Below are 24,779 nucleotides of genomic sequence, written 5' to 3'. Positions count from 1 at the left end.
CTCCCTCAACCAGAAAAATAAGACCAATCAGAGCCGAGACTGTATTTCTTCACTGTTCTACCCATGGTGCCAAAAGCAGTGCCTGGAGCATAAAGTATGAATTACAAAATTTGTTGAAGGGCTGGACTCTTCTCTTGTTCCTAGGTGAAGTAACAAATACCCAGGGGCTTACACAAATGTAGAGCCGGTATCCTAGAAGAAAATAGCTCTGAAAACTGTACTTATAATTTGTACTAACAGAAACATTATCACTAAGTAAGATAATGTGAGAAATGGGGGAAAAAAAGTCATAAGAAAACAAGAGCAGATGAAAAGACAAAAGGCTTAGATGAAAAGGAGCAATGGTCAGAAAGAATGTTGGATAAGGAAACGAAAATGATGGCAGAATTAAGGCATCCTCTGGGGACAGTGAAAAACAGAATTAACAAGGCAGAAATTGATAGTGGTTTCTTCATTCATTTATTCAACCACTGCATATTGAGGGCTGCCTCTGCATATACATCAGGCAGAGAACAAGGCAAAAGAACTGTATCTTCATGAACATGCAGTGAGATGAACAAGCCCACGTGCTGCTTATAGGAGTCGAAGCCAGCAGTGCCTTTCTGGAAACCACTTTGGCAATATATACTATGAGTGTCTTAAAATGCATAATCTCTGAGCAACTATTTCGTGTCTATGAAAATAATATAAAGGAAGAGATGATCATAGAGTATCACAGAATTTACATATTTATATATAACATGCACATATTAAAATGTTTGATCTTAGAAACAACTGAAAAATACACAGTAATGGAATTATCAACTAAATATTACCAAGGCCAAACAATAGAGCGCTATGCAACCATGAAAAAACGATAAAAATAATTTTAAGAACATGGAAAAATTCACAATCTATACTTATAAATAATTATATGCAGAATGAATTCAAACACAGAGCTCTTGTCTTTGGAATTTGGGATTCAGAATTATATTCTTTATGCTTTGGGGCATTTGACAAGTTATCCTCAAGGAACACATTATTACTTTAATAATAATCAGAATAAGTACTAAATAAAATTTTTATCTCCCACATTAGCATTTCTTATATATTTTAAACCTATTCCAATACAGTTCTCAGTTCCTAGAATTCTCCATTCCACTTACATTATTATAAAAGATTCCAATAAGTTTAAACTTTTGCTCAAAGCATGCTAAAGTTTTGTATCCTTGCATTCCCACTCCAGATTTTTTAAACAAGAGACTACATTTTTTGCTTTATAGATATTCTAAGCTAACTGTTGTCTTCTCCTTTTATCATGGGGGTAGTAAAAGAAAAGATTTTATTCAAATGATCCAACAATTCATCACTCTCACCATACAAATGTATTGTATCCAAAAACATAACTTTATCAAAAATAAACTTCCTTATTAAAATGTTTCAGTAAACACATCCAGACTGTGGCATAGTTTCGAAGGTATACACCATGTCAAAATTTGTTAAAGTATACACTTTAAATATATGCAGTTTATTACATCAATTATACCTTAGTAAAGCTACTGAATAAAACATAACATCAAAAAAGGCCACATACTGAAATACGACTAAAAGGCCTGAGGTCAGACACATACACCTAAGAAAAAGACGACCCACTCGTTAAATGCATCAGCAAGTTTATTTACAAATGCAATTGAACAGAAAGGCTCACCAGTTTCTGAAGAAGACTTCTAGTATACAAACCATGGTTATTTTTCATTAATGAAAATAAGCAGCTTTCTATTGGGAATTACTTAGCAACATTTCTGGTAAAGAAAATAGAGCTCCCTTCATCAAGCAAATAAATGGTACATTAACTGCATTTTTAAAAATCAGAATACATAGGTAGAAGGAAGGATACAGAAAGCACATTTGGGGATAGATTTTCATGAAATTTTCCATATGGTTCTGTATTAATTTAGAATACATTACAATAAACAGAGCAAATGCAATTATGTATTTATATTAACTATTTCAAATAATGTTTAAGAACCTTTTTTTAAAAAACAATAAAATACCCTCTTCAAAACACCGCTAACTAGAAAGTCAAACTAGATCATTATCTGCCTCAAAAATATTCTTAAGTTCTTATTTTTTCCCTTGTGCTCTCAAGATGCTGAATTCAACAGGTAAATACTGCACTTTTCCCCACACACAGTTACCTTATAAATAAACAACAAAAATACTGGTTCTACCAAGACTACAATGCTTCTATGTAATCTAAAGAGGCAAAAAAGTTATTCTTTTTTTTAAAAAAAAAAAAGCAAAAAAGACATACAACACATATTTATAGATCTACACGAGCAGCAACCACCTCTTCTTCTATCTGCAACAGTGCTTTCGTATGGAGGCTTACATCACATGGCGGTTGGCCGTCCAGCTGATCGGGCAAGGAGAGAAGAAAGAAAAGTGCTTAGATTCAGAAACGTGAATATTGCCACCTGGGATACATAGCAGTCATCACTCAGAAAGTGGCCCAATGAGGTAGAAAGAGTAACCTGTCACTCACTCTTAGGATAAAGCTAGGCAAGTCTCAGTGTCTCGTCTCTAGAATTCTTTATTTGTAAAAATGGAGTAAAAATGAACTGCTCAAAATAGAAATAAATTACACTTAACTCTCTATTATTTGTTTTGGAGAAGAGAAAAGGCATGGGCAATTTTACAATGATGATTCCAGAAATCATTTCTATTTGGCTTTGGAATTTGATGAGAGAGAGAAAAACACACACACATACACACACCCCCACCAGTACATGCCCAGCCTTGACTTTCTCCAACTTCAGTGTCAGCATCCAGGAAAGGACCGGACAGCTGCAGCAGGAAGGCTCAGAACCCACTGACAGATAAAAGAGAGTTGACTGGGCTTAAACCATTTCCAAAGCACTCTTCACATAGGGGCCATATAAATACCTCAGAGTTCAAAAGCAAATGGTTTTGCTGATACCACTTGTAACACCCTTTCACAATAAGGAAGAAACACACGTTACCAGCATCAAGGTTTAAAATATGAAACAGCAGTAATAGTTGTCTTGCTGTAGCTATACACAACAGACGACCTAGTTATGCTAGCCTACCTTTTATAACACACAAACACATGCTTAGATGCAAAGTAGCATTTGAAGTTTTTTGAAAAACTCATTTTTTCCAAAAATGACACGAAACACCACAGTTAATACTTTCCTTTTAAAATTATATATTGACATATATTAACATAAAGCATAAACTGACTTATTTTGTATTACATAGAACAATATTTTTTAAAGTTGGTCATTTTCTAAATCACATAATCAAAGCCCATTGTTAAATAATAGAAGTTGATGAGAGACCAATCTTTAGTCAAGAAACAAATCCTACATAGAAGATTCATTTAAGTGTATTGGTTTGTTTGTATTCTTGAGTCATTAAAGGTCTCTGTGGACCCTGGGCAGATGACACAAGACACCATCCTGACTTTCGGACACTGTTCCTCTCCATTCCTTGGCCCCACAACCCACTCCTGTGTAGCTGGAACCCTGAGCAGTGACCCATTCACTATACACACTCTTTGAAGGGAACACACTACAATTCTTGAAACCTGGAATCCTACGGCAGTGAACTTGGAGGGGAGCTGGCTGCAGGTTCAGGGAAATGCATGGGAACCCGTGGCCTCCTTAAAAGGCAGGAAATTTTCTCTCTGATTTGCTCTCTTACATTTGAATCTGAGATAGCAGTCGTTGCAGTACAGCTGGTGGTTTCTGATTCTGACTTCAGCTCCTGAGGAAGAGCCTCCGAGGTCACACTCACAGGCAACACACTGGGGAACAAAAAAAAGAACATCCACCGTCAGCCAGCTCAAGAAAGCTTGGGGCACTCCTGGGGGTGGGGGGGAAATGAGCAGAATGCTACTTCTAAGCTCTTAGATACATTTCAGCAAAGAAAAAAAAAGGCCGAAAGATGATTAGTAGATTAAAATCAAGCCCGCCAGATAAGACGTTAAAGAATTCATAAAGCCAATATTAAGAGCCAAGATGACCAGTCTAAATATACTCCCCAAAAATAGAAATAATTTGCTGATTGACTTAAAGAAATTTAGTTTTTATCCCTCCATAGGAATGGCAGGTAAGGCCCCCCATGAAAGAAGTGGCCAGAGTGAATGAAGGCTGGGCTCTGGCACTCCACCCTGGGGTGGGCCGCTCCCAGTGTCCCTGCTGCACTAGCTTAGCAAGTGTTCCCACACAGCGCCTCACTTCAAGGCTGGATATTTCGATTCCATGTGCCCAAACTCTAATTATCTTGACTCATTCTGCTCTGCCTAGGAACAGCCCAAGCCAGTGATGGACAGGCTTAAACAAGCTGTGGTCTGTGGACCTCCAGGATCAACAACCGGAATCTTTCTCTGGCCCAATGCAAGTTCAAGAATCAAACAGATAAGTCTTTAGAGACAGAGATTACAAAACCAAACAATTACAGCCTTAGTTCCTTCTTATGCGTGAAAACCTATCAGGTATAAACAGGCTGTGCAATTATAAAAATAGCTACAATGGTAATGGTTTTCCTTACACATTCTTCTTAGTCAAAGCTAGGCTTCCAGACACTGTGATAACTGCATGTGTCCCTGCCCTTAACAACATTAGTAGGTTATTTGTAAATTATATTTCAAGTATGCCTCTGACAGCATCTTAGAGAAAGCAACTTATGTACTGTAAATGTATAGAATTCTAACAGATTAGAAATAGAAAATGCAAAATTTTTCCAGATTTAAGTTTTAAAACAAGGTTCAAGATTTGAGAAGTAGGGAGGAGCAAGCAATTTGTGATTCAAATGCAGCACAGATTGACGAATACAGCACCTAGCTTGTTAGTGGCACATCTACACCCAGCGGCTCAAAGAAGCCATGCGCTCTCCAAGCAAAGCTTTGCAGGCCTGCAAGCTGTTTGTCTCAGTCTCACCTTAAAACAATGCAAATGATAACAAAGACCCAGGGACTCGATGATCATGGCGGCTCCTCTGCCCAGAATGTTACTGCAGTAGGAGCATATGCGCTTCCCACTGACTGACCTAGATGCAGAACAAGAATGGAATGGAGGCTTTCACCTGGGCAGCTCAAGATTCTTCTTTAAAAGTCATACTCTGCTATTAACATTGATAATAATTTAAGAAAAGATCTATACATTATCTGTGGGAGAATAACTTTTATCAGCCAACTAAAAAATGCCTTGATTATACTCTAACCTTGAACCATCTCCATGGCAGCTCTGAGACCCTTGACACCTGTTCACATAAATGAGCAATTTCAGTGTAATTAGTCCATCCTGCAGTTTCTGATACTATCCTCCCTTTGATCACATCTGTACTCAGCAATAGTAGCCCCTCATCTCATCCACCTACATCTTCTTGCCAGTTAAACCAAAGCACACAATGCTGATCATGTCCTCCTACCCCCTCAAAACACCAAAAGGGTGGCCCCAGATTTCTTCAAGAGGCTTAGCAAGTCCTCTATGACCTATTTTTCTCAGACTTATTTTTCACTCTCTTTCTTGGTCACCCAGTTTTCTAGTTACAGAGAAATGTCAGTGCTTTCCTGACTGTGTCTCTGACTTACAGGATTGTCTCTGCAGGGAAGAAAATGAAAAGTACCTGACAGCTGCCACGGACAGAGGGAAGGAGGATTTCTACTCTACTTTTGTATACAGGTCTTTTCTCCTCTCCCGGTTGGTAAGGCGGCACCCGTTCTTCCACATCTCTGCACCCCCACAGCATGAGCACAGCGCTTAAGAGGACCACCTCCTAGATCAGGACCTTCTTAGGTCAGAAAAGCCCTCAGCCCCTCCCTCTGCTCTCCCAAAGTGGGTCTCTCCATCAGTAAATGAGTCCCCCCTCCTCTGCCTTCCTCTCGTCCCATAGACTGCACCTCCCCACTGTACCCAAATTTACCCTAAATCTTCACCTCTGTTCTTTCAATTCAAACTCATTGATACACACTTTATATCCTGGTACATGTAAAATTATTTTGGATTTATATAAAACATGTTTTCTTATGAAAGTCTCTTATCTGATGGCTTTAAAAAGTCTTACTATTAATCAATGTGTTTCTACTTTGAAGTATACCATTTGTGATGGAAAGGAGTACATGCCAACAACACTTTCTTGGGGTGAGGAGAGCAGCACTGCCCGATATACTTACATGAGGCATGAAAGATCTGTGGAGAAGCTACCCAGACCTAAAAACCCGAGCAGGGTTGATATCCGAGCTTCACTCCACATAAAAACATAACACCCTATCATAACATATACACTTCCCACACCATATGCCCCACCGAATCCAGCTGATGTAGCCTCAACAAAATGTGGGCAAACAGAACGCCCAAGCAATTATTTTGGCAATCAAAAACCCCCAAAGCAAGATCTATCCGACTTTGCATTTCTTTAATTCCAGCTAGTCAGAAGTCCCCCAGACGATGGAGCATGCCCGGAAAAGCATTGTAACGCTCTTCTTTTACACTCAGTTCCTGTGAGTTTGTATGACACTGTCATGAAAATAGTCAGCTATTTGACAATACTGATTTCACTCAGAAATTTGAGAAGCATTCGTGAGCTGCTGTATGTTTTCATGATTCCACACTGAGAAGTATTCAGGTATGTCTTACATCCAAGACACTGATCACAAGCACAGGCAAATGAGACGGTGGCAACAAGTAGACACCTTCAAAGTCTCCAGTGGCTTCACAAGACATCCAGAAATGCTATTAGAGTTGCATGGAACGGTATTAAGCAAGCCTTCATTGATTTCATACTAGAATACCAAATTTGACACATTCAAAAGGGCTTCTTTTTCTTCTTCACTGGAAAACTTGGACAGGATTTGAGGGATATTTTAATGAAAAAATAATACCCAAGACTAAGAGAAGAAAGAGAAACAGCAAGGGCCTCACCTGTTACGCAGCTGAGAGCCTGACTGTGAAGCCGAAGGGGAATGGCTTCTCGAGGTGGGGGACTGTGTGGTGGCCACACCTGTGGTGGAGGTCTTCACGGAGCCAGCTGAAGGCGGGGGCATGCTGGAGGAGGGGTTCCGCATGTAGGCACGGTTTGATGTGGACACCAGCTGAGGTGGTGGGCGACTAAAGTCTTGCACGGAGGAAGAAGCATAGAATCCTGTGGGCTGATTGAGCCAAGGAGGCTGTCTCCAAGAATTGGATCGGGGGGAGTCCAGGTTATCTAAAGATTCACCTCTGAAACACAAAAAAGACTCATCAAAATAATGTGATATGTTCAACTAGAAATCTATTTAATTCATCATTCCATTCATTAAAAATCCATTTTTATATTTTATATGTGGGTATTAATCTAAGTATTCTAGTTACATATACAGATGTTCCTTGATGTATGATGATGGGGTTATGTCTCAATAAACCCACCATAAGTTGAAAATACTGTAAGTCAAAAATACTTTTATTTCACCTAAACTACCATACATTGTAACTAAGCCTAATCCACCTCAATCATGCTCAGAACACTTACCTTAGCCTACAGTTGGGCAAAATCAAGCAACACAAAGCCTATTTTACAACAAAGTGTCAAGTATACAATTTACTGAATACCGTACTGGAAGTCAACAACAGACTGGTCATACAGGTACTCAAAGTACAGTTTCCACAAACGCTTATCACTTTCACATCACTGTAAAGTCAAAAATCTGAAGTCGAACCACTGAAAGGTGAGAACCACCTGTAAAATTACCTTTAACAAGTAAAGTTGATCTTCATCATCAGTGGCATCATGTTTCATAGTCAATCAACCTTCTTGTTTTTAATCTGTTTTCTTTCCAACTTTTATTTTAGGTTTAGGGGATACACGTGCAGGTTTGTTACATGGGTCAAGCGAGTGTCATGGTGGTTTGGTATACAGATTATTTCATCACCCAGGTAATATGTGGACTGCCAGAGAGGTAGTTTTTCGATCCTCAACCTCCCACACTCCACCCTCAAGTTGGCCGTGGGTGTCTACTGTTTCCTTCATTGTATCCATATGTACTCAATGTTTAGCTCCCACTTACAAGTGAGAACACCTTCGTTTATTTTTATTTTTATTTACTCGGTGCTTAGGTAAAACAATAAATACCAACCACAGAAGAAAGAAATACACTAAGAAAAATATTTTTAAAATAAGAGCTAATACTCTACTAAGTCTAAGAAGATTGATACTTATCCTTTAAATCTTCAACAGTTTAAGACATAGCAAATATAAAGCCTTTTAAAAACTCAAAGAAATACATTTTAAGAACTTAAATATGACAAGCATTAGGTCAGATACCTTCACAAAAATATTAAACTTATTGAATCTTCATAACACTAAGATTTTTTTTTTTAATCTCATAGAAGTGAGCTTGTCATAGGAAGAGCCAGTCGGTGGTGGCACTGGCTTTCAAACCCAAGTCCTCTAAAACAACCCAGACCATGCCTCCTGTGGAGGTCTCATTTATGTAGCACCTGAATCCCTAAATTTAGCAACTGTTTAATGTCCACATTATAAAAGCATTTATCAGCCACTTCCCTTAAAGTACATATGCTTTTAAAATCAGATTTAGCTCCCAAATGGATTTAAATACAACTTTTGCAAAACCTCTCTTAAAATTCGTGTACTAACATTAGTACTACCTACAAAAATGAACTCAAAATTATGAGAATTCTTCTACCTGGTCAAATTTATTTTTATTGCTTTCAAAACTTTCTCTTATCCCAAGCTTGAAATTTTTCTTTTAAATTTTAACATTATAAAAGTGATACATTTTCATAATGAGAAAGACTGAAGCTGCAGAGAAAGACATCTGAGGGAGAAGAAAAGTCCTTCCTCTCTCACGACTCACCTGCCCTAACCCGCAGAGGTACCCACCATTACTTGTGTGTCCTTCCAGACCTTTTCTCACATATGCAAGCACATATTTACATATACATACAAATTTACATATGTAAGTATAGATGTGTCTATATACATATGCAACGTGTTTGTGTTTAACAGTCTTAAACAAATGAATTATTCCACAACACAGTTTTCAATAACTTCTTTTCCATTTAATATGTATTATCTTAGAACTATCATCATTCTGCTCATATGATAGACTGTACTTCAATGGCCTCCAGTGAACCATGCCTTTTGGTATCCACGCCCTTGTGTAGTCCCCTCCCACTGATTCTGGGGTTAGTCACATGACTAATTTGGCCAATGGGGCATCAGCAAACATGATGCACATGGCAGCTTGATAAGCACTTGCTTATTAGGCATTGCCTTGGTGTGAGCTTTTCCTCTTTGAATCCAGGTCCCATGCCATGGGGTAGCCCAAAAAACTATGTGGAGAGGCCCATATGCAGAACACAGGCCCCTCAACTACTAGCTCTGGCCAAGCTCTCAGTGAAGCCTCTACAGCTACAGGGGACAGCGAATTACAGCCTACTGCCAAGATAGACACAGCTCACGAGCTGAGACTATTTTTCACATTTTCAAAGAGTCTTTAAAAAAAAAAAGAATGTGTGACAGAAACCTATGTGGCCTGCAAACCCTAAATTATTTGCTATCTGGTCCTTATACATAAAAGCTTACCAATCCCTACTGTAAATGACTACAGCTGCTCAAGTGTCCCAGCTAACATCATGCAAATAACTGCCCAGTCAATCTTCAGGACTGTGAGAGATTATGAGTTACTGTCTAACTCACTAAATTTGGAGGTTGCATATTATGTAGCAACACTTTTCTTTCATTCTTCAATAGTCATATAGTGTTCTATCTTATCAGTATGCCACTGTTTATTGAATAACTACTGAGTGTCTCCTTACTAGCAGACATTGTGATTTTCTTTTCTTTTGCCATTAACAAATAATGTGTAAGTGTACATCCTTGAATGTACCTTTGCATATTTATCCAAATACATCCAGAAGACAGAGTGCTAGAAACTACATTGCTCAGAGGGTCAGATATATAAACTTTTGCTTAATACACACTGAAAAACTGTCCAACCAAGTGGAAAGAAGAATTCCTATTTCCATATACAATTGTCAATACTAAATTTAATCAATTTTAACTCTTTACAAATCCAGTGAGCAAAAGAGATACATTATTGTTTTAGGACTAATATTGATGTTTTATGTTTATTGGCTTTGTGTTTCTTTTTCCCATGAACTGTCTGTTCATATCCCTTCGTCTTTTTTTTTTTTTTTTTTTTTTAGACAGTCTCTTGCTCCATCATCCAGGCTGGAGTGCAGTGGCATGATCTCAGCTCACTGCAACCTCTACCTCACGGGTTCCAGTGATTCTCCTGCCTCAGCCTCCCGGGTAGCTGGGATTACAGGCACACATCTATTTTTTATAGAGTTGGTAGGGATAATTTTCTGATTTTTACAAAATTATTAATATATTGACATAATTAGCTCTTTCTCTGTGATACATTACAAATAAATTCCCCAGTCATCTGATAAGAAAATACTGAATCAGAGTAGCTGCATTCACTTACCCAAGATACATCTTTTAAAATGTTCCTGCACTCATTTCCAATTAATATCTATATCTTTATCTCCTTAAAGTTATAAAAATTAGGTTTATCACTTTGTGAATCCAATTATCATAATTCCAATCTAATCATTATCTCATTAGAAATATAAAAATACGAAACTTATATTTGTTGAAGTTCAGCAGCCAAGAAAGTTCTAAGAGCAGTGTGCGTTATTTAAGCATCTGAACCTCACTTCAGAATGCCCCATCCAGATTTGCAATCTATTAACCATGTGATTTTGTCAGTGTCTTTCCTGCTTGAGCCAAAGTTCCCTCATAGTAAATTAAAAAAAAAACAAAAAACAGCCAGAATTATTATCCCTACCTCAATATGTTTTCCTCAGATTAGATGAGGTCATGTAAACTGAGCAACTGGCTGTCTGACACATAATAGTGCCCAGAGCGTTTGCTCTATGTTCCTTTCATCTCTTCTGTCCAAAGCACAAGGATGTCTACAAATTAAATATCTGCCTCACAGTAAAGACAAGAAACCAATTCCTAAGATGTCTCGCACCTTCTCATGATCCCAGGAAGACTAACAGGCTCTTTGTTGACACTGGCACTGCGCTGTCGGATCCAGCTGTTGTCATTGTGAAGGGGTGTTCTCTTCCTCATTTCCTGAAGGATTTGTTGCCTCTCCAACTCTGCTCCTGATGGTACTTGTTCTTTCTTGGAACTCCTCTGTGAAGAGGTTGTGTTCCCAATTCTGTCTAAATATTTATTGCTTCCTAAATTAAAAACAAATCAAAAGCTTTGGGATTAGTACATTTTAAAAGTGACAGTGATGATTGACATCACTAATGATCAGGGAAATGCAAATCAAAACCATAATGTGATACCACCTTACTCCTGCAAGAATAGCCATAATCAACAACTCAAAAAATAATAGATGTTGGTGTGAATGCGGGGAAAAGGGAGCACTCCTACACCACTGGTGGGAATGTAAACTAGTACAACCACTAAGGAAAACAGTGTGTAGCTTCCTTAAAGAACTATAAGTAGATCTACCATTTGATCCAGCAATCCCACTACTGGGTATCCACCCAGGAGGAAAAGATGTCATTATATGAAAAAGATACTTGCTCACCCATGTTTATAGCAGCACAATTCGCAACGCAAAAATGTGGAACCAACCCAAATGCCTATCAATCAATGAGTGGATAAAGAGAATGTGATATACATATATCTCGTATGGAATACTACTCAGCCATAAAAAGGAATGAACTAATGGCATTTGCAGCAACCTGGATGATATTGGAGACAATTATTCTAAGTGAAGTAACTCAGGAATGGAAAACCAAACATCGTATGTTCTCACTTATAAGTGGGAACTAGGCTATGAGGATGCAAAGGCATAAAAATGACACAATGGACTTTGTGGACTCAGCGGGAAAGGGTGGGAAGGGGATGAGGGACAAAAGACTACAAATTCAGCTCAGTGTATACTTCTCGAGAGATGGGTGCACCAAAATCTCACAAATCACCACTAAAGAACTTATTCATGTAACCAAATACCACCTGTTCCCCACAAACTTATGGAAATAAAACATTTTAAAAATAAAAAATACAAATACAAAATGACAGAGGAGAGATGGAGTTGATGTAACAAAGAAATAAAGTGTATTTGAAATTGCAGCCTCAATAAATAAATAAATAAATAAATAAATAAATAAATAAATAGTGACTGGATAAATCGCCCATGGCAGTGCAGCTTAAAATGTGGCATTGTGCACGTGTGCTAACATTATCAATTCTCAATGAGGGTGCTGCATGAGAACATAAAGTAACTGTCTCCTACTCCAGAAAGTCCAGTTCCACAGCCAGAGCCACACCACAGAACACACTTGGGAAAATGAAAAAGGCTGCCCAAAAAGGCAACAATCAGTACTGGTTTCAGTATTGCTCAGTTACAAAGTGCTCATCTAGAAATAGTTTTTCTTCCACTCTTCCTTTCCTAAATTAAATCAATCAAGAACATGCTCACACGCTTGCTGTAACAACTCTAAAAGGAAACAGGGAGTTTTCTTCTCTCAAAAAAATATATACTCCCCCTGGGGAGAGAGGACATAAACACACATATCTCTGGCTGACATGACCCAAGTGTGCATGGTATAAGTGACAACCAAAATTGTAAGAATAAGAGCACATTCAATCATGGAAATGGCTTTTGTGAACAGGAAAAATATTCAAGCAATCCAAATAATCATCCATAAATGTTACCAGACTTGCTTCTACTCTAAGAAACTGACAGAACTATAATTTGAATGTCGAATTTATTCGTGAAAATTAAGTCAGGTTTTATCCTGAGGACTCTGTCTCTTAGATTTGGTGATTAGTTTCTGATTGGGGTAAAACACCCACAACTTTGACGTACCATTCCCACCTTAATCTGGATTAGGAAATCTCATCTAAGGATTTATTTTCTTTCTTTCTCTACATTTATTGCTACTGCCATTCTTTCAAAATTTATTGTTTGTCTATGCCTTGGTTCATCTTCCAGTAAACAATGAGCAAGACCAAAGGTTTCTTATACAACTATACTTACATTTGTGTACATACAAAGCTTACCAATTTGAAGCTTATCAATTTGGTCAGACTTTAAAGAAATGTTGCCTTTTTTTTTTTTTTTTTTTGAGACGGAGTCTGCTCTGTCGCCCAGGCTGGAGTGCAGTGGAGCGATCTCGGCTCACTGCAACCTCTGCCTCCCGGGTTCAAGCGATTCTCCTGCCTCATCCTCCTGAGTAGCTGGAATTACAGGCACATGCCACCACGCCTGGCTAATTTTTGTATTTTTAGTAGAGACGGGGTTTCACCATGTTGGTCAGGCTGGTTGGGATTACAGGCGTGAGCCACCGCACCTGGCCTCTATTAAAGTGTCGTTTTGGTATAACCAAGTTTTTAAATCAAATATTTAATAACTTGACTGCCTGCTATCCAAGAGCTTGCAATGAGTTAATAAAGGGGGGAAAACATACATACAAAATAATCTGATTAATGACACAAGCCACAAATATTAACAAGATTATTCCGGAGATTCACAGTTGCAGTTACTGACAGGTCTTGTGTTTACGTTCAGGAGAGATAACATAATCGCTGCAGGTTAAAAATATCTCATGGAACACTGAAGTACTTAAAACTATAATTTTAACAGTGGCTAAAGGCAAGTTCAGGGGAGAAGAAATGGAAAATACAAATAGGGAAAGGTAAGACCAGAGGAACCAGATCAGAAAGTGCGTGATAAATTGGGAACTGAGAAAGATGATAATGTGGTTATAGTTAAGGACCCGTTAAGGGAAAAATAGCAACATCAGCTGGAAAGTTAAACTAGAACCAGATAATGAAGGTCCTAACTGCTCAAAGAAACGGATAATCATAGAACTGTGAATCCCAATAAAAACTGTAAGTTCTATAAGCTTTAACCAGAGCTGCCACCAGACTATCTGGCCTGTAGATAGGTTGTTTTGCTCACAGGGCATTTTAGTTTTTTAAAAAAAATCTCTTGTCAGCACATAAAAGATAACACATGAAAACAGATTTTTTTTTTTTTTTTTTTTACTTTTCTGTTACAACAGGAAGAGTAGGCAGAGGGTTGCCTTCTCCAGCATGGCAATGATAGGCTGGAGCTGGGCAGTGGCTATCCAACATGATGGGCATGTTGGCCTCAGCCCCACCTGCACCTTCATTCATTCATGTAAATGACCAGCCACCTGCTTATGCAAATCTTGATATGCAAACCCTGCTTAAAATGGTAATTACCGCTTAGGGTTTTTTTCATAGTTACATAATTTCTGCTATATGCATTCGTCAGAAACATATTTTATACTAACAATGTCAAGACCAAATTGTTTTTGCACAATTACTGAAGTCATAATTTTTGATTTTTTGACATTTTGGCATTTACATGTATAATTCAAATTCGTATGCAATTTTTAAGTCCTCCAGTATTTCATAGAAATCTTTTCTGTACTATTTCTTCAGCTGCAAGATAAAATCTGCTATACACAGCTGCATCAGCATCGCTTTGCAAAATTCCCACATATTTCATTAGCAATTTAAAAACCATTTTAATCTCCCAGTATTTTTTCAATATAAAATAAAGCCAAAAATAAACACAAGATAGTTGTTTTGCTGTTTTTATATACAGAGGTTAAAATACTAAGTATTTTAATTAAGTAATCTTAATGAATCTGAAATATCTTGACCTTAAAAATACTTCTCATAACATGATACCACAAATAAGCAACTCTGAAGGAGTTTGGGGGAAAAAATCACATTTACCATTTTTATTTGTGGAGTAATCATCCAGTTCAGTAGTAGATCTGGATTTATTCCTAAAACACAGAACACAATATATTAAATATGTCTCATTAATAACCTCTTTTATATTTATGAAGTAAAAACACCAAAGAGATTGCTTTTTAAAGCAGTTGATTTATTTTGTATGTCTGCTGAAAGCAATTATTTTTAAACCAAGAAATTTTTCATCTTTCACAAACTCACAGAAAACCTTGACATCCTTAAAAAAGAGAAGAGTGAAATGCTGGAAATAGATACAAACACGTGACAGTACTTCTCCAGTTTGTATGCTGATGAAGACTATAATTTATTGATCAATTGTTGTCAATGTTCACCCTGGTCCAGATCTCAGTCTTACCAGGCTTACAAACCATCTGCCATCAGATCACCTACAGTCAGACTGTCCCACTTCCCCCACACTCCCCAGGTTTATCATGTCAACTTCTTGGGCATTAGGGTGCCACTGACTACTGTGGAACATTAATTTACCAAATGCCATCTTAGTGTTCCAAACAGGTACTAAAGCATACAGCACAGTCAACTTCTGGAAACGCCTTAAGTTTGTACCAATAAAATTTAGGTGTATAAATCAACACATGCTAATCTCATTCCCATTCTGCTAGACACACTGAACTTTGAAAATAATAGTGGTGGCCGGACATGGTGGCTCACTCCTGTAATCCCAGCACTTTGGAAGGCTGAGGTGGGAGGATCGCTTGAGGTCAGGAGTTTGGAAGCCAGCCTGGCCAACATGGTGAAACCCCGTCTCTACAAAAATACAAAAACAAGCTAGACGTGGTGGCATGCACCCATAGTCTCAGTTACTTGGGAGACTGAAGTGGGAGAATCACTTGAACCCAGAAGGCAGAGGTTGCAGTGAGCTGAGATCACCCCACTGCACTCCAGCCTGGGCAACAGAGCGAGACTCTGTCTCAAAAAAAAAAAAAGAAAAAAAGAAAAGAAAAGAAAAAGAAAATAATAGTATTAATAACAATATATAATATACATTATAATATGTAATATTATACTTATGTACATATATGTATATATGTATAAATCCAATAATTTATAATACATAATGTATCATAAGTGGTAGACAGCTGCACTTGTGAATAATTTCACTTGTATCTACATAGAAGAAAACACTTATTACCGGATGGATGTCTAGCCACACTCCTTGATGCCTCTAGGGCATGCTTTATCTGGACTGCCTGCAGGTATTCATACTTTCCAGGCTTCTTTAAGTTTCCTTTCTCTGCATTTTAATTATTTTCCCCAAGGTCATGAGCTATATAAATAAAGCTTTTGTAAATATGTAAGTAAATCCATAACTTTTAAAAGGAGATAAACATTTTAATGATTTACAGTTACCCAGAGAGATTATAAATAAGGTCATCTATCACTAGATTTTTCTTTAGCTTATTGTCAGCCCATTACTACCTGCTTGTCCCTTTCCTTTTCCCCTTTTATTCTGAGCCCTATTCAGTCATCCTGGCTGCTTGTAGATACAAGTCTTTCCTTATATCTAATTAGTAAGACAAAAGGAGAAATTTCAGCTCTGAAAACACAAAGTAATGGCCCTACCCTCGATATTTGTTTGACAGACTGTTTAGATGTCCTTAGTGATTTCAAAACTGCAAAGCATTTTAAAAATTACTTTAAAACACTAAAACAATGTTTTAGGAAATTTTAAGATACATATAACTTTCCAGATATCTGAAATTTTATCTTTATTCCCCAAAACTGACCAGTAGTTCTAACCAAACTGCCTAAGAGAAAGGTCACCATTCCCATTTCAGATGTCCACACATAACTCTTTTGGGAGTAATGTTAAGCCATTATTCATAAACTTTTTAAAATGAAGATTACGTTGGATTACAGAAAATTGACACAGTTCTTTCCCAGCCATGTCCATTCCCCTTGCAATGTGATTCCTACCATAAAGAGGCAGTGTTCTTCTCTTGTCCATGACCTGTGACTGTGACTTTATAGACAACTTAAACCTCAAGATGCCTTGCAGATTTCCTCTCTTTAATTCTCTTTCCCCTGCCTCACCACAACATATACATAAGACCTTCCTGGTTCGGTGGGTATCGAAAGACATATGATCCAGTTGTTCTCACGGCCCCAGCTGACAGCCAGCCAACCCCCAAAAGCAGAGCTGCCTAGTTAATAGGTAGCAGATATATGAGCAAGCCCAGTCAACTAAAAGGCTGCCCAAGGGAGATCAGCCTAACATGCTGACCATAAAATCATAAGCTAGTTCATTAAGTTCACGAATAGTTGTTACACAGCAAAAGCTAACTGATACAAAGATCAACCAGCAATTCCTCTTTATATCCCACAAATGACAAAGGGCTAAAGTAGTTCTACAAATCATCGATGCAAGCTCTGGAATATTATCTGAAGCCAATTATCATCAATTAAATTACAATAACATGCTCTACATACCTGTCACCAGGAAGAAAACCTGAAGATGCTTCTTCTGTCTTTGGTATATCATAGGAATCAACAGGCCTAAAAGACAGAAAAAGATTTTGTTGTCAAAATATTAGACTTTAAGCCCTTTCCTGAGTTTAAGAAAAGGGTATCAAAATAATGTCATTCTAGCCTCTTCTTGCAAATGGTCTTTGGGTTAAAAACTAAACATACAAAGGTATTTCAATGAATAACCACAGAAAATAGGCCCACTATTGCCAACAGACATTTGCAAGCCATTCATTCTACAAATACATACTGAGTCCCCACCATATTCCAGTACCACTCTAAGAATGGGCTATAGAAGTACACAAAACAAACTTACTGACTTTATAGCACTTACATCTTACTGCAGCAGGCAGGCTAACAGATAAACAAATAAATGCATAATATAAAATAAGTTAAGAGTATACAGAGAGAAGGAGTGAGAAGGGGCCTGTATTTTAAATCGGGTATTCTAGAAAAGTCTAAGGAGGTGATGTTTGAGCAGAAACTAGAAGAAAATGAGAACACAAGACACACAAACATTTGATGACTTCTCCAAGCAGATGGACTAGAAAATACAAAAGCCCTTGGGTATTTTCAAGGAAGAAACAGGTGGCCAGTGTGGCTGGAAAAGAGTGAGTAATGGGAAGAGTGGAGGTACTGCAAGGTAATGTAGCTCATGGCAGCCTTCTAGGCCTTGGCAAGGATGCTGGATGGAGTTCTGATGTGACAGGAAGTGACTTGGAGAGTTCTGGATGGGGAAGCAAGATGACATGGCAGGGTTTATGATTTAAAGGTTGTCTTTAGTGGCTTGTATTCACTTGTGTGGAGAATGGGTGGTAGGAAACAGGAAGAGCAAGGGAGTGCCTTTGAAGTGGGCAATGGATACAGCTAAGCCTTTGTGCCCTCTGGCTGTGGGGACAGACCTCCTGTACTGGTATATTCTGACTGATGTTTCCCGCTCTATCTCTGCCTGGTACTTCTCCTCCTCTGCAGGACGCTTCTGCTCCTCAGCCTCAGCCTGAAGCCGCTTCTGCTCTTGCTCTTCCTGAAGCTGTTGCTCCTGTTTCCTCTCTCTCTCAATAATAAGCTGATCCTGTGGCTTCTTTCCTTGGTCCTCATGAACAACTTCCTCTTGTGGCTGTCTCCTCTCCTCTTCTCCTGCTCGGGTTCCTTCCCTGTCTGAAGACTTGGACCCTTCACTCCAGGTAGCTTCCCAGGTGGCAAAAGAGGGCTCCCGTGTGGTCAGAGACATGCTGTTTGAGCTTAGGACCATCAGTTCCTAGGTGACCAGTGAAAAAAGAAATCCATCTAAATCTGTTCATTTCTGTAATTTCATATAGACACATATATGTTCAGTTTTAGATGCTACTAACTATAGTCGGCCCAGGACTCCACTCAAAAAACATGTTAAGAGTTTTACCACTAAAAAAGCTGCACATGAGTGACTGAGATGTAACTTAGAAGAGGAAGATGCATTGAAGTTCTATTAACATAATTTGTTAACGATATACTACAAAAACTAGGAGAAAGGCTGCAACATCCAAGCAAAATTCTAACAAATCAGAGCTCATTGTATTTTTCAAAGAGCTACACAGGTGAACATATGGTCAGAGGTGGAGAAAAATGAAGTGTCTCCTGCTTCTCAGCTAATCTCACCAACAAGGTAAAGAGAAGAAAAACTAAACAGGCATGTTCTAACACTACCTCATCCAAGTACTTGGAATTCTCTCTCTCTGCCTCCTGTTTGGCCCTTTGCCACTCTTCCCTCAGTTTCTCCTGCTCACGTTGATATTTTTCCTATAAGAAAATATGACATATATTAATCCAACAGATTAACTCTTCACATTAGGAATCTTCTTTAACACTTTTACGATCTCTAAACCTTCAACCTCAAACCTTTAAAGACCATGATTTTATTTTCATAAGCCAATCAGATTTTAGTCCCTATAGTAGAAAAGAGCATATATTGAATTAAAATGCAGACACTGGGGTAAAAAGGTAGACATTGAGAATTAAACCCCCATCCACCCTTTACCATGGCTCTAATTCATTAAAGCCTCTATCTAGCCAACTGTAAGGGGGGCTGAATTACTCTGCAATGGACCCAGCAAACAGTTTATGGGAACCAAGTCATCACAAAGTCTGTGCACTTCACACCCCCTAAGTGAGTGCCCTTCATACTCCACAAAAACACACATGGGGGTTAATAAATAATGATTTTTAAAGGATGACTCTGGAAATCTTCAAAATGGAAAAGTAATTGTTTTATGGAAAATGTACTGTGTGCAAAAATATTTGTTAGTTGTGAGATTGTTGAGTTTAAAATTAGTTTCTCAATACTGGTTGACACAGACTGGAGAAAAGCCGTGAAATCCAACCTAGTTTCCACCCGTCCATGTGAGCCAGAGCTACCTGCAGTAGGCGGTCCTGCTCCTTCTGCCACCTCTCCTGCCGCTTCCGCTCCTCCTCTTGATCCCACACCCAGCGACTCGGGGCACTGATGGTTGGAACTGGAAGCTAACCAGTTATCAGAGAAGAGATGTAAATAGAGAACAACGTAACTTCATTAAGTCATCTACTGAACCACTTTTGCACACATAAATTATTCATATCACAGTTTGCTTAAACTGTACCAAGGGAGAGCTGGCTTTGAATTTTAAAATAAGTTTTTCAACTTGGAAGGATAACTCTCTGATAAATTCTTATGCAACCTAAAATCATGGTAAGCATGCTACTGTGTACTAATTCAGTCCCACAAAGTTCACCTTATTCCAAATGACAAATGAATGCTACTTACATCAGGAACCACCGAATCAGAGCTTCCTGTGTTGCAGCACATGGGCAAGGAAGAAAAATATACAATATAAGTCTTCATTTCTACGAAATAATTCCTTTCAGAAACTTCTATCATTAGCTGTCTCTATGCCAGTATACTAAGTGACAATGTTTTTTTAAACAATAGTCGGTAAATCCTTTTTTCTCCAGGTGTAACAGTTCCATCTGTTACTCATCTTTCAAATTCAAAGTTAGTAAAAGGAAGATACAGATGCCAAAATAAACCCTAGCTCTAGGTATTAGAGTAGGATCAATGGATATTTCTAAAGAAGCTTCAGGGTTCTTTTATTAATAAACTGGGCAGCATCTCATAGTTTGGCCTAACAGGAAAAAAAAAAAAAAAAAAAAAGAATTTCAAATGTTACAACATCTACCAAATCCCAATTTTTTACTTGCCACTACTCAGTTACAACATGACAGCTGCAAGTCACATTTTTCAAGATTTCTTACTAATGAGCCACTTTCGTAAGCAAGTCACCACAACAAACATGTTCAAGAAACATTTCCTTTTTCTACTCCTATTGCTTGAAACACATGTATTCAAACTTCATATGTAAACTTATGGGTACAGTCTTATTCTTTTTATTCTTAGGGGACCTACGTAAGTATACTTTTACATAGAACAATGATTATTTAAAAAGTAAAACTTCAGAAAATACACTATCATACAGTACTTTAAAATGTTCTTGAAACCTCAGCTGTCGAATAAATTATTCACATACAATTTTTTAAAGAAAATTGCTTTGAGACCTAGGAAAATATTCTTCCCTAGAATAGCCTGTTGAATAAAAATGGGAGAAAATTAGAACAGAGAAGGAAGAGGAATTGCTTTATTTTAGCCAGTGTTAGGAAGGAGTATCATACTGTTTCAATTAAATAGCCATAGAAAAACAGGAATTTTATTTTAAAATATAAATCAAAAACACTAAGGATACTGACACAAATAGACTTGCATAGCTGGTAAGATATTTCTGTTTATGGTCCAAAAGAGACCTTAATCCAAAGGAATTATATTAGGTGATTAACACAAAATACACAAACCCAATAAGTACTGTGTTATAAGGCACGTTTGTAAATGTGTTAATAGCCTTAAAAGTAAGAAACAGTAACATTTTAGATGGCAACAGCACAATATCCTCTGACCATTGCATCTCAAATGTTGACTGTTACTTTTAAGTCCTTAGTAGCAAAACAGAGCTTGAACGGCATTCATGTGACAGAGCATTAGGCAAACGTGACACGGGAGCAAATGTCACATGCACAGCACATTGTGAGGCAGCCCTGCCCAACTACACCAACACGGAGAATCTCAAAACGCACCTGTTCTCAGATGCAACCAAAATGTATTTACTTTGAATTTACTTCAAAGTCAACAGAGCAGTCAAATCAACACTCTAAAGCCACCATCCCATAGCAAAAATAACTCTTCTTTATTAACAGTTTTCCACAACGAAAAACAAGTAGGTTTTTAAAAACTTGGCCAATTGCATGTTGGTGTAATCTAATATTATCCAATTTGTAGGAAGCAGTAAGGCTTAAATGAAATTCCTCTTTTCTTACTGTTACCCAGTGGAAACAAGTGTGTGTTTAAGAGCATCTCCCTTTTTTTTTTTTTTTTACAAAGTTAAAAAAAAAAAAAAGTAAAATGTTTAGAGGTATACAAAGGACACACAAAGACCCATTACCACAGAGGTAGACCCATGAACTGTAAGAAAAGCCTGATGACCCTAGGGAAAGAATGGAAATGGGTTATGTCACTTGGTCATAATGACAGACAAATTGAAGAGGCTCAGTGCCCAGCATCACAGACCATGAGGAAGAGTGGAGAGGGAGAACAATTCCATGAAAGTGCATGAATTGTTAGCTTTGTGGTTTACCTTGTTCAAAAAATTGTGATCGCCTTTTTAAGTTTTTCAAAGAAATGGATTCAGATGCTAGTTGAAAAAAAAATAAACACTATGTCATTCATTTTTATTTCTCACCACTGGTAAATTACATGATACTTGATATACCTTTCCAATCTGTAGCAATATTATTTTAAAAGATCACAAAACCAATAGCCAAAGACATAGATTATTTCAAGGCACAGGCACACACAATTTTAGTAGCCTACACTACATTCAAATTAGTAGAAGGAATGAATATTTTTATTAATAAACTTTAGCATATAGCATGATAGTTTCACAGCTATGAAAAGCCAAAGTATCATCTTCCATGCTAGATCACGCCATTTTAGGGAAAAGGAAATCAATATTTTTTGCTTAGGTTAAACAATCCATAATCTTGTCTACTACCTGGAAAACCGTCTATAACAAACAGTTTTCACAACATTTATGAATAAGAAGTGAAAAGTAATGGGGAAGAAAACAAAAAAAAATGATACCCAAAGAAAGATCAAAGAAAACAAAATACTAAAGTTACGACCACCTTCTAACTAGAATTTTTTGACCTAGTTTTCAAGATCTGGTAGCTACTAATATCAAGTAAAGCAAATGGAGTTCCACCTAGAAAACAAAAGAAAAACATTCTGACTTCTCCCATAGATCTGTCACAAGACTATGGCATAAACTGTACCTATGATTATTACTTGATACTAGTTAGTGCTTACTTATCTAAACAAAACCTTCCAATTACAGGGCCCACGTATAGTCCCCTACTCGTCAAAGAGCTAGATGTCTGATCAGCTATCTCACCTGAGTCACTGCGGAATAGGACCCGGTGCTTTACATGTAACATCACAGAGAAAAATAAGCAAGGTTTGCTTTAAAAACTCCTTTGATAAAGAATGCAACTGAAAACAAAATATAGTCACTTCTGTCTATCAGAAATGAAATACAAAATTAAATAATCGATGAGGAAAGGGAAATTTATATATTTAGGTTGGCTTTAAGAAAATGTATTATAAACTATCGAATGTAGATTTAAAGCCACCAAAGCACTGTGAAAACCCAGTCCCATTCTTGGCAGTCTAGGTTCATGGCAGAAGAAGTCTCACCTTCTTTGGGTTTCTTCCCCTGCCTACATGACCGGATCTATTCTTATTTTTCTGTGCCCAAGGAACAGCACACGATGTATGCTAGCTAAATTATTTCTGGATGGGCAGAAGAAGAAAGATGGAGATAACTCCAAAATTTCCCTAGATATTTTGCCTTCTTTGTCATTACATGGGTACATCTGCTAATGACTTTATTGCCACTGGCATTTCCCTCTTATAGCTAACTGCCTCCAAGCTTGTCCCTTTCACAACAATAAAGAAGAAAGGAAACTTCATTCATAGTTCCATGCTTAACTAAGATTCCCATTGCCAGCATACCATAGCAAGAAAGCTGACAGCCTCAGGAAAAACCAGTCTTTCTTATTTGACTTAGGCACGCACGCACTCAAAGCTCCGGAACATGCTGCCAAAGCTTTGTTTGCAGTGCCTGAACTATTCAGCACTGGAACTGAAAGCCCTTCCACCTGGCTGCAATTGGATCTGCAAGCTAACCTTTTAGTTTCAACTTGCAGTGGATCACTTTTTCTTTCACTCACAGATATTAATTTTTATAACAGCAGAACTTGAGTGCTATGTCTTTTCCTGTATTATAAATGTAAGTTATAATGGTGATATTTACCTTTTGATTCAAAAGCATTGCTTTCATCATGAATTCCATTGATTTCTTTGGATTCAATATTCTGGAAAGGGTAAAAATGCTAGTTAATATTCTCTCCAGTTGGACTTTGGACTTAAATAATGCATTTCGCATTAGTGAAATATATATTTTAACAAGATGAGTTTCTCAGGATATTGATGCATTCCTTACAGCCTTTTACATGTAGTAGAAACTTAAGTTTTTTCATTATACTTCAATATTTGTGGCAGAATTAGTGACCAGCTGCAGGCATGGATGATTTTAAGTTTAATCAATCATTAATTTTCCAAGAAATAAAATCAGCTAGATAATCATTAGTCCATTTGGCTTGTATTTATGAGTACACAAAACAGTCACGTAGGATTCTCAAACATTTAAACATTTCTTATACAATATTGTAAGAGCTCCTTATTAAATAAAAGAGTTATCTTTTTTTTTTCTTTTTGTTTTTTTTTTTTTCTTTTTTTCTTTCTTTTTTTTTCTTTTATTATTATTATTATTATTATCATTATTATACTTTAGGTTTTATGGTACATGTGCGCAATGTGCAGGTAAGTTACATATGTATACATGTGCCATGCTGGTGCGCTGCACCCACCAACTTGTCATCTAGCATTAGGTATATCTCCCAATGCTATCCCTCCCCCCTCCCCCCACCCCACAACAGTCCCCGAAGTGTGATGTTCCCCTTCCTGTGTCCATGTGTTCTCATTGTTCAATTCCCATCTATGAGTGAGAATATGCGGTGTTTGGTTTTTTGTTCTTGCGATAGTTTACTGAGAATGATGATTTCCAGTTTCATCCATGTCCCTACAAAGGACGTGAACTCATCATTTTTTATGGCTGCATAGTATTCCATGGTGTATATGTGCCACATTTTCTTAATCCAGTCTATCATTGTTGGACATTTGGGTTGGTTCCAAGTCTTTGCTATTGTGAATAATGCGGCAATAAACATACGTGTGCATGTGTCTTTATAGCAGCATGATTTATAGTCCTTTGGGTATATACCCAGTA

General features: G+C 37.6%; 1 protein-coding gene across 27 annotated transcripts in view; it reads right to left on the bottom strand.

Annotated features, from left to right (window-relative positions):
* Window positions 1-1,635: 1,635 nt before the first annotated feature.
* LMO7 (LIM domain 7) overlaps window positions 1,636-24,779 on the bottom strand; it is a 239,179-nt gene continuing 216,035 nt past the window's right edge. For 11 of the 27 annotated variants that reach the window (XM_063650955.1, XM_063650963.1, XM_063650953.1 and 8 more), the window contains 13 exons: window positions 23,745-23,805; window positions 22,008-22,064; window positions 20,093-20,118; window positions 19,708-19,812; window positions 19,000-19,092; window positions 18,219-18,574; window positions 17,281-17,346; window positions 14,812-14,864; window positions 11,048-11,261; window positions 6,927-7,223; window positions 4,944-5,052; window positions 3,706-3,808; window positions 1,636-2,395 (listed from right to left, as the gene is read on the bottom strand). In XM_063650955.1, coding sequence (XP_063507025.1) covers window positions 2,373-2,395; window positions 3,706-3,808; window positions 4,944-5,052; window positions 6,927-7,223; window positions 11,048-11,261; window positions 14,812-14,864; window positions 17,281-17,346; window positions 18,219-18,574; window positions 19,000-19,092; window positions 19,708-19,812; window positions 20,093-20,118; window positions 22,008-22,064; window positions 23,745-23,805 — 1,563 coding nt within the window. In that variant the 3' untranslated portion in view covers window positions 1,636-2,372. Of the gene's footprint in view, window positions 2,396-3,190; window positions 3,809-4,943; window positions 5,053-6,926; window positions 7,224-11,047; window positions 11,262-14,811; window positions 14,865-17,280; window positions 17,347-18,218; window positions 18,575-18,999; window positions 19,093-19,707; window positions 19,813-20,092; window positions 20,119-21,815; window positions 21,858-22,007; window positions 22,065-23,744; window positions 23,806-24,779 lie in introns of those variants that run through there. The other 16 variants (XM_063650951.1, XM_063650949.1, XM_063650958.1 and 13 more) reach the window with 4 other exon arrangements.

This window comes from Pongo pygmaeus, chromosome 14 (assembly GCF_028885625.2).
Source record: "Pongo pygmaeus isolate AG05252 chromosome 14, NHGRI_mPonPyg2-v2.0_pri, whole genome shotgun sequence".
NCBI lineage: Eukaryota > Metazoa > Chordata > Mammalia > Primates > Hominidae > Pongo > Pongo pygmaeus.
This window is presented reverse-complemented; position numbering and strand designations above follow the sequence as displayed.